The sequence below is a fragment of the Aphidius gifuensis genome, linkage group LG4 (genome assembly GCF_014905175.1).
Source record: "Aphidius gifuensis isolate YNYX2018 linkage group LG4, ASM1490517v1, whole genome shotgun sequence".
In the NCBI taxonomy this organism is placed as follows: Eukaryota; Metazoa; Arthropoda; class Insecta; order Hymenoptera; family Braconidae; genus Aphidius; species Aphidius gifuensis.
This window is the reverse complement of record NC_057791.1, coordinates 20,687,082-20,706,609: the sequence shown is the minus strand read 5'-3', so window position 1 is coordinate 20,706,609 and position 19,528 is coordinate 20,687,082. Positions and strand designations below refer to the sequence as shown.

At 25.7% G+C, this 19,528-nt stretch overlaps 1 protein-coding gene and 1 long non-coding RNA gene across 5 annotated transcripts in view; one reads left to right on the top strand and one right to left on the bottom strand.

Annotated features, from left to right (window-relative positions):
* LOC122855575 (teneurin-a) overlaps window positions 1-19,528 on the bottom strand; it is a 222,660-nt gene that overhangs the window by 140,299 nt on the left and 62,833 nt on the right. For 3 of the 4 annotated variants that reach the window (XM_044157052.1, XM_044157054.1, XM_044157055.1), the window contains exons 2-5: window positions 12,090-12,142; window positions 8,701-8,949; window positions 1,738-1,944; window positions 1,432-1,614 (exon numbers count right to left, since the gene is read on the bottom strand). In XM_044157052.1, coding sequence (XP_044012987.1) covers window positions 1,432-1,614; window positions 1,738-1,944; window positions 8,701-8,938 — 628 coding nt within the window. In that variant the 5' untranslated portion in view covers window positions 8,939-8,949; window positions 12,090-12,142. Of the gene's footprint in view, window positions 1-1,431; window positions 1,615-1,737; window positions 1,945-8,700; window positions 8,950-12,089; window positions 12,147-19,528 lie in introns of those variants that run through there. The other variant, XM_044157053.1, reaches the window with a different exon arrangement.
* LOC122855577 lies at window positions 14,739-15,324 on the top strand. The gene is made up of 3 exons (XR_006374080.1): window positions 14,739-14,755; window positions 14,849-14,979; window positions 15,046-15,324. It is a non-coding gene; the product is annotated as an uncharacterized LOC122855577 (long non-coding RNA).

Here is a 19,528-nt window from a genome sequence, read left to right as displayed (position 1 = left end):
TAGACCACAGGGACATTCCACCGTGCAATATCCCATTGGAGATTCGGACGGAAATTACTGCCCAGCCGATCCTGTTAATTTCAACATATTCTGTGGTCTCGTGGATCTACAAATAAACCACTAGCTACCACCATTATTTGTTCGATTTAATACATTATCAACAGAAAAAAAAAAATCATTTCAACTATATTGGGAGTGAAGGTTTACGCAAATAACAGTCAATGGCAATCAGTGATAAAAGAAATAATCAAATTAACCTAAAGCCATTTGTTATATTGTTTTTACTTTTAGGTTGTCTGACTATTAGCTGTTTATACTACTTGAATTTTAAACTTTTTATTCTTAAAAATTATTTCAAGTTCCAGACATGCATTTAAGACAAAAGGATGAAATTAAAATTCTTTCTAAGAATGTCACAGACACTTTTCGGGGGATTATCTATTTTAATATCAACAGTGAATGTGCAGTGTATTGTATGCGCATAGAATGACAAGATTACTAAGATGGTTCTGTTATACAATGAAAAGTGACCACGTAAATACGTGGTACATGTAATATAGGATAGACAAAGTCCTTAAAATTTTCTCATTTTGTGGTTTGAAAACAAGTCTGACCAAGGTTTCGTGTACAGAACATGCTGTAGAGTTTACGATGCTCAAGAAGACCCTTCTGGATACCAAGCCTAAATAGGCTTTTCCAAAAACAATATAGCAATGTCCGTTAACTTTTGCATGAGCTCTACTAATACAAACTAACTTTTAACTCAGTTATAGGACACTCGCTCAACAAACTAGCTGGATTCAAACAGGGGAAAATAGTACGACATTACACGAGATATATAATATACCTTATTTAACATCAAAAACTAAAAACTATTATATACTATTATTGTCAAACTGCTAAATCAAATTATTTATTTAATACTTATTTATTTTTCTTCATTTTTCTTTTATACAAAGATAAACAATATTTACCGTTAACATCTAATATTTAATTTTGAAAAAATCAAAGTTTATTGTTTCAAACAATTTTATTATATACAATATTTAACTTTATATATAAACTCCCTACTCGACTTAACTCTTGGTTACTTCTATCGCATGAGATAATAATTTAATTATCGATGGTAATCATGTTGCTAGTACAGGACACTTTAACTATCATTTTCAGTTGATTTTAATCGATAATTTTATTAGTTACTTAACAATGTTAGTCGATGAGGGAAAAGTACTTTTTGCTATTATGAACACTTTGTACGATTTTCAAACAATTTATAAATTAAAGTATCATGAAAAAAAAAAAATAAAAAAAAATAATAATAACTAAATAAATAATTTAACTTTTTTTCACAAATAAAATAAAATGTGATTTTTTTTACGATGAAAATTTCAATTTAAAAAAAAAAAAATAAAAAGCTCATTTTAAACATACCATTATTGAGTTGCATTCTTGTATGCTCATCTGCGAATATTGTCTCAGATCGATCACTCGCTGTTGAACTTGAGCTCAAGGCACTGTTGTGCTGACCTCGTCGATTGCGCCTCCCAAGAGTACCACCACCACCACCATTACTTGAGCCTGTTTTTTTAGCTGACGCTGCGTATACTGTTTCACCTAGAAAATTATTTATTTTTTTTTTTTTCATTAATTTAATTATATAAGCATAAAAACTTATAGTTTTATAAATTAACTTTGGCCTGATTGAAACAAATTAATTGACTATGATAAAATAATAACCATTTCCATTTCGTGATCGTTCGGATGCAGTGCTTCCATTGTAATGGTGTCTTCGTGAATTTGTACTTTCCAATGGAAAGGGTGAGGCTTGACGATGATTGTTGCTCGTAATAATTGCTGATTGTGCTGGAAATGATGCTGTGATATTATCTGTTATTGTTGTACCCTCAGTATCTGATCCAGTTCTATATACACGATCTGCAGAACCTTGAAAAAAAAAAATAACAAAAAAATCAATATAATGACTTTGAAATAGATATAAATAAAACACATAATGTAAATTTTTTTTTGTTATTTAAAAATGACGATCTTTGTACTTGAAATTTTGGGTGAATGAATGCATTGAATCTAATCTTGCAAGTTTACTGTTAAATGGGGAGAAATTGAAACTCTCAGCATACATGATTTGTTCCCAAGTGATTTTGAGAGTATCTTGACTTCATTTCAACTTTGGCTTAACTATGAAATTGTTCTATTGTTTGTTGACCGGAATTTGAACGATTTACCAGTAGATGGATATACGATATTTAGCTTCCTACTTTTTATTCAAGTATTCTTTTGTATAACCTAGTGGTTGTTTTTATTTTTTCAAAACATGACTAACATTGCATTTTATACATTTTACAATCTTTAAAGTAGTCGTTTTATATTTTTTTTTACAAGCCAAAGTATACAAAAATGAAAAAATAAAATTTAACATATTCATCATATTTTGTAAAAATAATATTTTTTTATTACTGTATAATATGAAAAAAATTATTATTTTTTTTTTTTAAATAACAATAACAATAACAAATAAAAAAAAAAATTTACTATCAATTGTTGAACAAACTTTAAAAATGATTAATTTTGAGAACGACAAAACAAACTGCTGAATGAAGGACAATGAATTTTGATTATCATTTTAATTTCCGTTAAACGTGTTTGGAACAAAGGAGGTAAAATAACTACTGGCACGTAATATCCGTGAATTTTCAGAGTCTAAAGTAATAATGAAATATAAAATACCATAAAAAAAATATATATATATTTATATATAATAGACAAACGAAAAGGATGTTGCAGCGCAACAAACTATTTACACTACAGTAGATCATATCTGTTGAAGAAAGTTTTTAAATGAGATACACACCGGGCAACTCTAATCTTTCAAGGTAAATATACATACTCATCTTTGATTATTCAAAAATTGCACATAAAAATTTATTGACTATACGATTTTTGATCTATAGCTCGACATAAATCAATAAAAAAAAAAGAAAAATCGAGAATATTTTTTAAATAATTCACGCTATATGTTAATATACATATAAGCATCCAAGAAGAAGAAAAATATGATGAAAAATATAAATAAATAAATAAGAAAAAGTTGAATATTTTGAAGAACATAGTAAAGAATATGGCTATATTTATATACAGTGACTTTCCCATCAAATAGTAGATGTATACGAGTCACGGGGGAATGAAAGCTATACATTGTGTTCTGCGCTAGTAGTATAACGTTTCTTCTTTTATATGGTTGTACATAATATAAAAAGGAAGAAAAATAATAATAAGAAAAAAATATAAAAAAAATAATAATGAAACGAGAGAGAGAGAGAGAGCAAAGAGGGAAGAAAAAAAAAAAGACTGAGAGATAGTAACCAAGAGGGTGGTATAGTCAAGACTTGGTTATTGTAGGGTCGACTTGGTAGCGTTGATATTGCTCACATTAAACTTTCATATTCAATCTTGCCACCCACCATTGGGACCCACACTATGGGCCATCTAGAATCCAAGCATGAAAGGAAAAGGCCAACATAAACCCCACATGTAATTGCGTTATGCCCTCTTCTCTTCTCTTCACGACCCTTATTCACTCATCTCATCCCTCTATATACAGCTTTTTCTTTTTCAGTTTGAAACCTCACTCACCCTCAGTCAGTTAAATTTTTTCTTTCTTTTATTCTTTCTACCCTCTCTTTTAAGCCTTGCTTTGCCTTCTTCTACCACTCTCATCGTGTCCATGACTTTCTCTTCAACAATCATTTCAACTTTGTTCAAAAACTACACTCTATAGTGTAATTTAATTTTTATCTTGAATTCGTTTTTCATTTTTTTTTTTTTTCTTTGTTGTATTATTTTTACTAATCCACATGCAGATTTAGAAAAACTTTTTGTGTTTTTTTTTTTTTATTCATTTTTAAGTTGCAGAAATATATAACTATTAAAAAATAATGTCATATCATGTCATGAAATTTTTTTAAGTTGTGGTGACTTATAACAGTCAAACGATAAAGATCCTTTGAAATTTATTTTAATACATCAAATATGTATGTATATAATAATAAGTATACGTAAAAGTTTAAAGCTTCTTATACTCGTTGTACAATTTTTCACATAATTTGCGGTGGAATATCGTTTTTATTTTATCGTTATGTCATTCTTGCAAAGAAGCTTTTCTTTTTATTTTAACATTATCCAGTCGTATAATTTATTGTGAGGAAAATAATAAAAAATAAAAAAAAATATATATATATATATCGTTGAGTATTCCATTATTTCTAAATTTAGTGGCAAACCTTCCGTTTTATGAATTTTCCTAGTCGTATATATATATTTTTTGTCTTGACAAAAGTCTTTCATGGGATCACTAAATGGCCGTCGAGAGAGATGATACTTTAGAAAATTTACTGTAATATATTTAAAGTAAATATTTAAAATAGATTTTTATTTATGAGAAAAATTTGATAGATATTTTAAATTTAAAAATTTCGATAAAATGCCAATCTGTATATTATTAAAAAAATATTTATATAAAACATCATGTATTGACAGTGTCATATTATTATGAAATTGCAAGCAATGACTTGGAATATACAATTTTGTTTTTTTCAAATAAGCACGATATTTTTTGTAATAGAAAAATAATAAAAATAATAAAAAAATGTGACTCAAGGCTTGTCACGAGATATACGTTGACGTAAATTAAATGTCGGATCAGAAACACAGTTGCTGTCACTGGCACTGTCACCCTGGGAGATAAAAAAATATAAAGAAGAGAAAAATTACCATTTTAAATTCCCTAAGAGACAAGAAAATACAGTAGTATTATGAAAAATTTCTATACGTGCAATTAAAATAGAATAAATTATACAATTAAATTCAACAACGCAAAAAAAAAAAGGAAATCTTTTTATATTTTTTCATAAATGTATATGTATCAAGATTCAAGAATGAATGGATTTTCCAAATGGATATTATTGTATTGTTTCGATATAAAAAAAAAAATGATATTAAACGTTTGATATTTACTTTGAAACATAAAATATAATTTACAAACCGGAAATCATTTGTTCTGGCCATGAATTTTTATGACCGATTATATCAATTGCTTGGAACCTCCAAGCTTTACGATGTCTACGGTTATATTAGTTTCTTATCGAGTGACTCACAGAGTGTACATGTCTGACTGTGTTTTGTTTTTTTTTTTATTCCCTTTATTTTTCTCTCTTGTACAGTGACGAGGTAAAATGTATACGCTACCATTGCAGTTTACAATATCGAAATAAAAACTTTTCTCCATTCTCTTCGCATCAATTGCACATCGTATATATATAAATTCTTGGTAAATTCAACCACCACTGTATTCACCACGTTCACAACATACATCATTTGTTCTTATGAATCTGATGATATTATATACGTGTATAAAAAAAACTTTCCAAATATATTTTTATTTTTTCAGTCTTGTGGTAAAGCCTTTTATTCAGACTCACGTTTTATCTACATTATTGTTTCATGTGACTTTCAAAGCAATTTTTTTTTTTTTTTATAAATATTGAAAGTAAAATTGTAAAATTATACCTTTGTAATAATTGTTATCTCAAGATAATTCAGAATGACTAAAGTTCTAAAAGTTGATTAACATATTAAATAGAAAAAAATTTAATCCATAAAGGTTTTTTTTTTCTTTTATAATTCTCTTCAGCTTTTCCCAAAAATATTAAATATTAATTTATGAAGAATATTTAAGCATTGGTCAGTTGCAATATATATAATGCTAGTATATAAATTTAACATTTTGTCTAATCCATTCATTTCATTTACCTCAGCCAGAGAGCTATATACCAGTTCACCATCTTCTTGCACATTTGAAATATTAATCACAACTAACACATGCTCTGTCGAGAAGTATTCTGCATTATTAATTGCCTTTCAAGTACAAGTTATGGCACGTAAAATTTCCTTCAAATATACCTCACAATTAAGAATTTGCAAATGTGTATATGACTCCAAGATTAACACATTATTATTACAATATTTAAATTAAAAACGAAAAAATTATAAACTAAAGCAACATCAATAAAACTTATCTTTTTTAGTTTTATTTATTTTATTTTTCTAGTCAACCTTAAAATATTATCCACAGTGTATATATATATATAAAATTTTAAAATTAAATTATTTCCATACGATTATTTTACGTTACTCATTTATTTATGCACATAATCATAAAGTTTATAGGGTATATAGTATATAAACGTAGAGGATGTTGGATCGTGATGATGATGTTATATATACACAAGAATCTGAGAGAATTTTAAATAGTGCATAATACAATAACGCATGTGTTTAACCTTACGTCGTTAACGTTTACGTCAATATAATATGCACAGTATAGCATCTTAAACATACCCTCAATCTATATGGCGTTGTTTATATGTATATATGTATATATCAATATATTTGCAAGCTACACCACTGTTACAGATAAGATAGAGACAGTTGTGGGTAGTTTACCTGACAACTTGATTATGCCAACTCGAGTGTTTTGACTGGCAAGTGATGATGCATTGGCTCATCTACATTAGACAATGTACTGTGACACGCACTTTGCCATGCGTTACGTAATTCATTACATTATTATAATTCCAAATATATATTTAAATTTTATTTTAACACAAAAAAATATGTTAATAAAAATTCAATTAATTTTCAAGTACTAGCATATTAATTTTGCATTTAATAAAATTTTATCATTAAAAACTTGTTTGAAAATTTTGTACTATTTATTTTTTTTATATTTAAAATTTATTATTTATATTTGAGTTTTATATGTGTTTTATAAATACACTACTAGTAAAAACAAGTAAAATATTTTGAAATATTTTTCCATGTATGTAGGTAAATATTTCAGCAATAATAAATATGATATTTTATTTGGAATTTAGATATTATTGTTGAGAGTAAAATTTTGGTATGTATATATTAAACATGTATAATAAAAAAAATATATATTAAAAATATAAACGATGTCAGTATGGTGTTGTAAAATGTATTACTTGTACATGAAGACATATGCATGATATAGAGTCATATATTCATTGGTTTATATTTGTAATAGTAGTAGTGGTGGTTGGACCATGTTGTGGTAGCACATGGTGTGCAATATAAAGTGACCAGAGCTTGCAGAAATTCAACTACCACTAGTACAGTGTCATGGGCTGTCTAGAAACACACCTTATGGTTAAGCATAACTCTAGTCAATTTTATAACTCTATGAGATTTAGATGTCTACTTGCTTTCATAACTCAGTTGTGAAATATTCGACGTTACTATTTTAAGATAAACCATTTTGATCTTTTACTCTCTATTTCTCTCTCTTTTACTCGTAGTTGAAAATTTATATATATATTTATATGGAAAAAAAATATGTACAAGTTTACGAGCCATGTATAGATATATATATATATATATGCAATGTAAGGATGGAAGTAAAGACAAGTGCAAAAGATTGAAACATCTTTTTCAACCCTCCATCAAGTAAAGTTGTGGCTTTTAGCTGAGCTTAGTCTCAGCAACATTAGGGAGAATCAGCTTTTCTCTGATTTTTTTTGTAAAAAGACATCTATTAGAAAATTCATTGCTTCAAGAATTTTTACGATTTTATGACTTTACTAAAATATATTTAATACGTTAAAAATCTCTAATAAAATATAATGATAAATGTATTAAAAAAAAAAAATTTCATTGTCTTATTTAATGACGTAAAAATAAATATAAAAATAAAATCTATATACATCGTTAATAATAAAAATAAATAACAAATCCTTGTTTTTATTGTTAATCAACAATAAATATTTAATTATATATCATTTGACAAAAATAAAAATAACTTGATGATGAGGTTATGTTTTTTTTTCAAATCAATAAATGATAAAGTTTATTTAAAAACTTTATAACATATTCATGAGGTAATATCGATTGAGCTTGCATCATACATACTCAATCAGATATGTCACATTATTCAATTTTAAATTGATCAGTTTTTTTTTTGTAATTTTATTATTATCGTTTATTAATTTTTTATTAATAATTTTATTATTGATAAAAATATGAAATAATTCGATATTTTATTTTGACAGCAAACATGTTGATAAATTATGATTGAATGTTTGAGTAAATATATATAGTATATGAGGAAAAGTTGGTTAAACAAACCACAGCATCTGGGTTTTCCAAAGAAGGGGGTTTAATGATCCAAAAGTTATTGAACTGTAAAATCGTCTTTATTATTTTGTGATGAGTTTTTGATTGAAAATGACTGAACGATTTTACTTTTTATATATACAAATACTTGATAAATAAAAAAAATATATATCAATTGTTAATAATAATATATTAAATTATCTTTCAAGGTATATTTATCTTTTTTTAAATTCAACATGTTGCACAATATAACTCGATTAAATGTAATTTTTGTGCAATCAAAGAAACATCATGATACTTAATTTGAATTATTGTGAAAATGAATAATAAATATTGATTCAATAGTAATTGAATATTGGTGATAATTAATGGCACACTTGATATGTATATTTTACAAAAATAAAGGGTTAAATAATTGAAATTGTAAATGTATAAATGAATTATTAATTAGTGGTTAATTAGTTATGATAATATATGAAAATTTAACAATACCATTGAATTTTTGTTGTACTAGAAGTGAAGAAAAAACATGACCAGGACTTCTAGCATTTCTGGGTCCAGCTGATGTTGGACCAATAGCATGTCGTGTATTGTCATCATCATCATCATCACTACTAGATTGAGCACTTGGTCCATATCCGCGCCTTTCTCGCCATTCAAGGGACCGTTGGCGGCGCAAACCACGGCCCCCATTGGCATGACCACGTCCCAACGTTCCCTCACCGTCCATTACTGAAGCATCTAGACAAATAATATATATATTATTAATTTTTAATAATATAATGCACAAGTTAAAATAAATCAATTTAATATTTTATAATAATATTTGTTATTTTCTTTTTTTTTTTATCTAGCGACAACATTATGAAAATTACGTCGAGTGGTTATGACATTATAAAAATATTTACATTGTTGTTCAAACAGTGATTAGTCACGGTGAAGTGACAGTCGGTCTTGTGGACACAATCAAATTAACAAGACGTCTAGTGGACGAACAGGAGAGGGTACTTGAGTTTGCTGGCTCATCAGTCATTACGTCATTTGGATATTCAAATTATTAATCAATTTGAGAGTTTGACTGATGAGTATTGCATTGACAAATTAATTATACAAATAATTACAGATAATAATAGTTATAATAATTATTTCAATATCGAGAATAATGAAAGAGCATTTATTCTTAAAAGTATCGTAAAAATAAATATAAAATATCATAAATGAGACAATCAAATTTCGTTCATCAGTCTTAAAACTTTGTGTTATATATTTTATCACGTTGATGTAACTCTTCACTCAAATATTGACATAAAAAATAAATTAATCATTATTATTTTATATATTTCTTAGTTGAAGATATTTCATCAAAAACTTGTGTAAAGAAAATATAACTTTAAAATCATTTTAAAAAATTTAAATAAAAATTAAATGGAAAATTAAATTATTGCCAATTGATTGGAGTCAATTTAATTTTTATAAATAAAAATATAATAATTAAAGAATAATAAAAAAAAAACAAAAGACGCCTTATTGTCTTAGTTGGCAAGTATAATGAAAGATAAAAGAAATATATAAGTTGAATAAAAATTGAAGAGCAAGTGAACAAGTATAGTAGAAAAGAAAAAAAAGAATTATCGTTATTATCGAGGTTGGTCGCACGTGTATATCATTGCCAAGTGATTGCTTTTCTTTTCTTTTTTTTTTTTATTATGAGTCAAGGGGGTTTTGTATGAGAGAATGGGAAAGACGCTCGTGGAAAAGTTTTCTAATATACGTTCTGTTACAGCACCGACCATGACCAAAACTGTGGCGTGTATTGGCTTCTTGTGGGCAAATAAATGCATTACGCGATCTCTTATCATCTCTTATCATTTTTTTCAACGTCATCAGAATCATAAAAAGACTTAAAATTTATTTCTTTTTAAAATTTTTCATGATGATTCATAAAAGTTGTTGATTAATAATTCTTTTTTTAATTAGGTGTAATATCTAAATTTAATTAATTAAAATTTAAGGCTATACATATTATTTTTATCCACAATAATAAACTTTTATAAACATTAAAAATAAAAATAAAAAAAATCATCACGTATTTTTTACAGTAAACTGTAGCCTAGTGTGTCTTTTGGATTCATGGCAAAATTTACATAGAGCACGTTTACCAAATACACTAGAATAATATTCAAGAAAAGTAGCCAGAGAAAATCGGATTTTTAAGTATTGAATATAGCATAAAAGAGACTCCAGTATAAAACTGGACGATGCCATTAAGATCTTTTTGTAATTTTCATTTTTTTGTTTAATAAAAAATACATTTAAAGGTTAAAAAGAACATCTGAATGCATGAAACATGAAATAACCGATCCGTGGTTATTGCTTGAAAAAGACTTTTTGCATATTCATTGGACTGACGACACACCAATGTGCTTGGAAAAGCTCAAGTTGCAACAGTTAAGTGTCAAGTCTTACACCACAATGACTAGCTTGGATAAAAATATCTAAAGCTCTTTTTATGCAAATGATTATGAAATTTAAAAATATTAGTATACATAAATAAATTATAAATGAAAATTATATTTAAAAACAAAAGTATGTGAAGAATAAAATATTAAATTAAACAAAAAAAAAAAAAGAAGATATCATATTAATTGTCAAATTGATATTAAATTTAAAAATTAGTCAAGTTGCATTTTTAATTTATAAAACTAGATGACCTAAACTGATATTCACCGACTGTAAAATATGGCTTAACCAAAAAGCAGACTAACCAATTAAATATGTAGAGGAATATTCTAAAATTGATGAAAAAAAAAAAATGTAAAAATATATCAGAAAAACTGACAAAGGTTACACTGGGTCGAGAGGAAAACCAATATACTGTAGTCCTATTTGGTATACGAACAGAGTGAGTTCATGACGTGATAATTTATATGGTAATTTTAGGAACGTTATAAGTTCATCTATACTGGTCAAACCATAGTTACACTGTACATATATTAGATATATATATATACTCGATGATGAACTTTTGCATGATATATATATTACCATATCTAGCTGCGCAATATTATGCATCTGTTGCGCTGTGTGTGCGTCAAACACGTACTTGTTTGACAAAGAGGAAAATATCTGAGAGAGCTTGAGAGTATGATTGGAGAATTGTATTGGTGTGAATATTTTGTGCGTATATATATACACAAAAGCTTTTATGCATTATAATAAATTTAACAATTGAGTGTATTATAAAGCCAATCAAAGTTTAATTAAATTAAAAAAGTCAAGTATATATTTATTAATTTATATTTTCATTTATGCTGTTGTTATTTTACTCGTTATTAATATTTTCATCATGAATTTTGTTATTTGAAATATCATTTGTATATGTCATTTATTTTAAAGAAAACAAAATACAAGCAGTATTTCAAGATAATTATAATTCTGCTCGTACATGACACACTCAAAACTCATTAAATTTCACTATTTGACTCAACAGTTATGACAAGTTTAACTAACAACCAATTAAAGTTAATTAAGTTAAACTCTTTTGTGAGAAAAAAAAAATTTAAAAATGTATATAATACTCTGAAGTTGAGTCAAACTAGTTAAGATATCATCAAGCCAAAAATACATATCACATTGGATTATGAAAGTATAAGTTCAACGAAGCATTAGTAAAACTTGCTGATGGCAAGTGATCATGATCGGAATTTAGTCAGACAGATGATTTTAGTTGACAATACAACTGAGGAAATTCAAGATAAACATTTATAATAATATCTCAAGTTTATATATACAGTATAATAGTATTACAATAAATATATATTTTATAAAACAATTAATTATATTAAATATATAAAAATAAAAAAATAACAAAATTAACTTACAGTGACGTGTCAGGGCGGTGGTTAGCCGCTCTTGCTCCGAGAAGTTGACGGTACTGAAATCAAACAAAATAAAAAATTTAATTAAATCATTTAAAAATTAATGAAACCTAACATACATAGAGTATTTAATTATATATATCCAAATCGTAAATTCATGGAAAAAAAAAAATAGAAAAAATGGACAAAGTTTAATCCAACAAATCCGTTGATCTGGGAGGAAGGAAGGACAAGGGTCGTGAAGCAAGTACATATAGATAGTGAGTATGAACCATGTGCATGTTTAATACCGGAAGTACTTGGAACACAGGGCCCTACAACCATCACCACTACTATCTCTCCCACCAACCAACCTGTGGTTCCCGCAATCTCCGTAGAGTCATTAGCAAACCATTCATTATGCAACTGCAAAGCTGTATTGCGTCAATATGGCGGAAGAGAAGCTTGTTGTGCAATGGAGATGGTGAATTGGCGGTAAGAGGAGTGAGGAAAACACCAGATTGTCGACCTAATCGATAACAATATATAACTATCCTTGTTTATCAAAATGCCAACATAACAATACTTCTATATATAAAAAAATAATCAATCGTTCAAATATTTTTTCAATTTGTTTTTTATACTGCTAAATGTTTTATTATATTTTTCTAATTATATTGTTGAAATTTCTTTTGTTATTTTTATTTCTACGCCAATCAGTTATTTTTGAAACAATGCTATCATCAAGTTTATTAAATACAATAGATAATTTTAATTATCATTGACATATTTCGTTAAAATTTTATCGTTGATTATTTGAAAGCTTCAAATACTCTAAAGATGTTTATAAACATAAGTACAAAATATTTCCTTACAATCATAGATTTGAGATACTTATACAAATTTTATTGTACAAATCAATTATCATCATAGAGAAGTAAAGATATTTGCAATTCTAAAGGAAATACTTGAAATTGTCATATTCGATAACGTTAGATTCGCGTTTCAACTGTTCAAGACAGAATTCCCATAATTCTGTGGCTATCAATTTAGATGTATTCCCTTTTGCGATCATGACTTACGACATTTGTAATGAAGATATTTATACTGGAATTTATTTGATATGCTGTCATGTGATAACTACAAAATAATTCATACTTAAAATATAATTTTGTATATAATTTATACATACAGTTGAAATAATATAAAAGAGAATACGCTATGTATATTCATTTGAAAGTATGAAAAGTACTAAATTGAGGAAAACTATATATACAGAAAGAGAGAAAGTTATTTAACGAAAAGGATGCGTCATAGAATTTAGAGGGCCTTTGATCTAAGTTTCTGGAAATGTTGAAATGTACTTCAAGAGACAAGAGAGGACCAGTCGAGTAGTTGGTGTAATTTACTTAGTTGGATTAGACTGTAAATTTTGCAGTAGTAGTACTGTTTGAGACACCTTTTACCAATTGCTTTTAGTACCTTACTCATACTTAACTACCGACCACCGATCCATATGAATATACAAATAAAACAAATTAACCTCAACCATTATAATTACTATGTGTATTGTCTATTTGATTGTTGAAATTGCGGTTAAAATTACTGGCTTTGAATGAAAACTAATTATATTTCTTTTATATTTTTTTGAATGATATATAAAAATATTCCAAAATTGTTTGAATTTGAATTATATTAATTCAAATAAATTCAACTTATTTAATGAATATTTTGATTTCAATCGGAGTTATCGAAAATCCTTGACAAAAAAATTTCAGCACGAATTGAGGATTAATTCGTTTCATATAGATGAAAATAACATGTGTGTTACTGTGAGGTCAAATATAGATTTTATTTTTTAAGCTTTACATTTTATATGGCACTCTTTTTAAATGAATTTATTATTAAAATATATAACCCAAATTGAATGATGAAAATTGAATGAATAAATAAAGTTCATTTAAAAAGTTTTTTATGCAAGACAATTAAAAATAAAATAAAAAATTATTCTTCATTTTAGTTAAAAGTATAAACCTACGGGTTGATTTAATTTGTAGGTTTCTCACGTTTCTGTCATTTTGATGATGCTGTGTGCACACCACATTGCTAAATGCATTATCCCACAATTATCGAAATTAACTGGTTTACGAGTTTTAAAAAGCTTCCTTTTTTTTTTTTTCTTTTCATTGCTATTTTTGTTATAATTATTATTTTTTTTTTTGTTTTTTGCCATTGCAAGATTGCTACTTATTTATTCATTTTTTTTTTTTTTTTATTATGTACTTATTTATTCATTTAATTTTAAATAAATCATAAATAATGATGTACTTTTATTAGATGATGAAAAAGATAAAAAAAAAAAAAAAAAATCATGTTTTAAAATATTCCGTATGCTGACTGATAACGACGTTATATTGTGTAATTTTATTTTACAAATTTACACTTATACATAACGATATTAATATCAAAAAAATTATTTGACTATCAATATTGACTTAAGTATAAAAAAAAAAATTCGAATTAATTAAATTTTGTTGTTTCAGTACAAGGTCAAAGGAATTAATTTTTTCACGAGTAAATCATCCATTAGTAATGTTCAACACAGGTGCTAATGAATTTTGGATGCCTCCACGATATATAAACCATTTCACATAATTTAAATACTGAGTCTTTATTTTATCGGTTACTTGGTAAGTAGACTATACTCAAAGTTATTAATATACACACTTATAATAATAATTATTGATAAATTTTAATTCGAACATGTGAATTTTTATTTTCAGATTGTTAAAAAAAGGAAAAAAAAATGAATTTATTGCTTAATTTTATTTTTTTCATGTTTGTAATGATAAACATTGACATTGGAAATTCTCATCCAACGAATAGAAGATCTTTGCAAGACTCTCAAACTTTTGTTAGTAACAATTTAATTTATAGTATTAACTTTAATAATTAATAAATAATTTTAATTACATCACAGGAGTCTGTACAATCAAGAGTTAGAAGGATTTATGAACCATTCACATTAACCGTCAAAAAACCAAGTAAACCATCAATATCTACAAATGAAGTATTGCCAACTGAAATATCCACAAATGAAATAATTACAACTGAAATGTCTACAGCTGAAGTGTACAAAACTCGCATATCACCTAATTCACCCAATGTAGAATTTTTTCCAAGTCGTGGTAAATAAATAATTTAAATAGGCTAAAAAATAATGAACGAGAATTTGTAGTTAAAAAAAAACGATAAAAATACCGAGATGAAGGTTTGTAAAAATGTAAAAAATTTATAATAAAAAGTAAAAACATAAAATAACATTTAAATTTATATCTAATAATAAAAAAAAAAGCAAATAATTATAAGAATAATATTAAAATAAAAAAATAATTGAATTTAATCTTTACAATAAGATTTTGAAAATACAATTTTGTAAAACTAGCTTTTTGGCACCCTTCTGTTGATTAGGGTAAATTGAAAAGCCAGGAGGTTGGGGGAAGGGGGGTTTTGATATATACATGTATATCTATAATACAACTGTACATATCAAGGGATGAATTTGCGATTAGAATATAAGGTTAGTGATTTTAAGCTTGAGGGCGATATACGTCTTGATAAATGGATTAAAGCACCCAATATACGTACGAGCAACTAATGGCGTCAGTAACACATCATTTTCACCCTACTGAAGCACAATGTCTTTTCTATACAAGATCATCCCAATTTCTCTGTTTATATATGTATACATTGTATATATAACCTTTGAAAAGTTGTCAAAAACTTTCTACAATATAAATGTATCTTGAATTTATTAAATCATTATATCAATTCGTAAATTTTCTCCCTTCTTTTAAACTTATCAAAATAATAATTTATACACACCAGTCTCTATGATTATTGAATTATCACTTATTCAGTCAAAAGATATTCATAAAATTAATATTATTATATTGTTATTTGATATCAACACTATATTCATAATGTAAATAAAATTTTTTATCATTAAAATTATTTAAAAGCCATCTGTAATTCTATGTCTTTGAAATAAAATTTTACCATATGGCAAAAGAAAAAGCTTTAAAAAAATTATGACATTAACAAAATTATACAATGAGAATTTTTTTTTATTTTTAATCGAACAAGCAATTTATAAATTAAACAAAATTCGTTGTAAAATAAAAAAAATTCTTTTTTTATACCTCTTTCGTAATTTTTTTTTTTTTTTTTCACTAAATTTAATGAACAATTGTTTCAATATAGTAATTGCTTAATTATTATGTCATATTTTTTCATGGAATTTTTTTTTTTTTTTTTATTTCAACAAAATGAATTAATTTAATTTTTAAAATTTTTTATTCAGTCATGGGAGTTTAATTTTGTCAGTCAAATTTTTGAGCTGTAAAATGAATACTTTATTGTCATTATATTAATGAAATTTCACAGTGTAAATATGTAGGTATGTATATTGTTTACAATAGTGTATTAAATGGTAGCATAACATAGCTAAATAAGGGAAGATTTCTCTGAGTATATAGGATGTAGAGGGGCGAATAGCCAAGGGCATCACAACTCATCCTAATTACGTATACCCTCATTTCCGAATTTACTACCTATTTCAGTCGTATATATATGAAGCCAGCTTCTTTACTTAATTACTATATTACCACCGGACTTACCAAGTGGCACTTTTGAAATTGAGACTTTAATGTATTTCCGTTTTTAACTATAAGACATTATTTTAATTTTTTTATCAGTTTATAAGTGAATAATAAAATAATAAAAACAATTTGAATTTAGAAAAACGAATAAAAATCAAAGTAAATATATTTATTTATTTTTTTTTAATCCTAAATGCCTTGTAGGAAAATAAGTTTTATTTTTAACTAATTTTTTATCAAGGAAACAGATTAAAAAATATATTTTCTTTGATAAAAAGTAGAACAAACTGTAAAAGTATTTAAAGCTAATGACAAAAATCCTATTTAAAAGTTGAAAACTTTTTAGATCTTTATTTCAAAAAGGACTAATTTCACTTGTTTTTCAACGTCTAAGTTTATATTGTTTATAAATATATTAATCAATATTCTGATAGCAAGTTTGATGATAAAAAAAAAAATTAAATTAAATAATAAATATATTATAAGTAAAATTAGTTTAAATTTTTTTTTTCTAATTTTAATATATAGCTTTAAACAATTTTTCAAAACTTTTGGTTTATTAAAAAATCACCTGTCAAATTCACTCATGCGTTTCATTTTGTTCAACATCTTCCGTATATATATAGACTGGTTTTAATTTTATTTTACGAGGGTGAAATATTTTTTTATATATATATTTGCACTTGAGAAGTGACTGATTAAAGAAATCTAAGTTTCATCTGGTATCATCTGTCAGTCATGAGCTGATTAACACTACAAAACTTTATAAATTAATTGCATCAACAACTGATTTATTGATACAATAATTTTTCAATCAAATTTTAATTTTATATTATTTTTTTTTTGATTGTTAAACTTTATTGACGTTTGAAAAAAAAATATACAAAGTTGAATAAATGATTTTCCATTTATCATGATTTTTTCAGCAAAGTAATTAATTTTAACTATTGTTTGATAAATTTTTTATTTAAATTACTGTCAATAAATGAAAATATAAAGCTCGTTATCATACCAACCATCAATTGAAATTGAAAAAAAAAATTTAATAGAAAAGTTTATTTGGTAATCAAAAGTTGCTAGTTTTAACTCGTTCCTTTTTTTTTGCACACCACTGATTTTTTATTTTTCATTTTGCAAAACATATTTTTCATAGCAGCAGTGAATTTGGTAACGAAAAAATAAAAAAACAAAGAACAAAAAAATCCTCGTAAAAGTTAACTATACAATTCTAATTAAAACTGAAACAAATTAATTTTATTATGACATTTGAAATTTTTTTATGTGACCAAAAAAGTGTTTGTATATAATAAAAATATATATTTATTTGTATATGAAATGTTATTGGCATTAAATCGTGGAGAATTAATGAAACATGAAATATATAACATTCAATGTAAATAAATTATTTTGAGACAGTATCGTTAATCTGTTTGTGTTGGATTTAATCAAAAGTTCAATTATAAGCAAAATGGTTTTTGGTAATGTCACATCTATCCTACGTCGAGCTTTTCCACCAGCTTATCGAATAACAATTACCCAGTCTATACTGTTTCTGTTTGTCAATATCTCACAACACACTCTTCTGCCACACCCCTTTATTTTTCATTTCATCTTTCTTCAACACTAAACAATAATTCCCTTCATTGCGTATTAATTTACCAAAGCTCTTATCTATATTTACACTAGAGCTTTTTATTTTTTTTTCCTTTTTCTTTCCTCAATCTTTTTCTTTGAATTATCTTTTATCATTATGCTATTTTTATAATTTTCCTTCTCGCAATGATTCAATTTAATTATAACTAATTTTTACTTAATTTTTTTTTTTTCTTCTTTTTGTTTATTTATTTATCTGGTTTCTTTTTTCTCAATACTATATATTTATTGTATATAGCTATTTTCATTTATAGAATTTATATTTTTTTTTTTTCTTATTTTATTTCACTCTTTTTACGGTGGCACATTCTCGATATCACTGGTGTATTGAATACATACTCTCGTGTCAAAGAAAGAAAAAAAAAATTTTTTGCTTCACCTTTATTTCACTTCTTTCTTCACTAGAAGTCATCGCTGGTATTTCTAATAACTTTTTCTTTGCTTTCTCTTCGCATTCTCGCTTTTGTATTTTTTTATTTATTTTTTCTATTTATTTATTGTATATATAAGAACATGTCTGGAGTGCACAATGAAAATTGGTAATCTAACACTATCAAAAAGAATAAAAAAAAAACTAAACAGAATTTTTCATAATTTGTAAATTTATTGTAATCATGTTCTATATGAAATTTTTAGGTACAATTTTATTTCAAAAATACTAAACATCATTATTGCATAAATGTAATCAATTAAAAATAGTAAATACCGATAAAAATTAAACAAACTTTCTTGTAATATTTGTATTTAGACAGATGACAAGTCAATCACCTGTGCAATTAAATTTTTTTTTAATATTGATTATAAATTAATGAATACCAACGATGGATATAATTTGAAGTGGACAACAACTGGCTCCCCCAGTAGTAATGTGGCTCAAACTCATAGTCATTTAATAGGAAATTATAGGGGTTGGTTCTATATGAAATAGGGGTTGATGATACAAAGCTAACCTGGAAAAAGATTTCTTTTTTATCAACGTTCTCTTCTAGATTACCAACACGATTTATATCAACGCTCCAAATTTACCGACGAAAAGCTCAAACGTTTATTTATCGACATTGGAAATAATATTAAAATAATATTTATTTTTAATTTCAAAAATATAATTCAAGTGGTATTATAGAGAAAAAAAAAATTTATTCAATATTT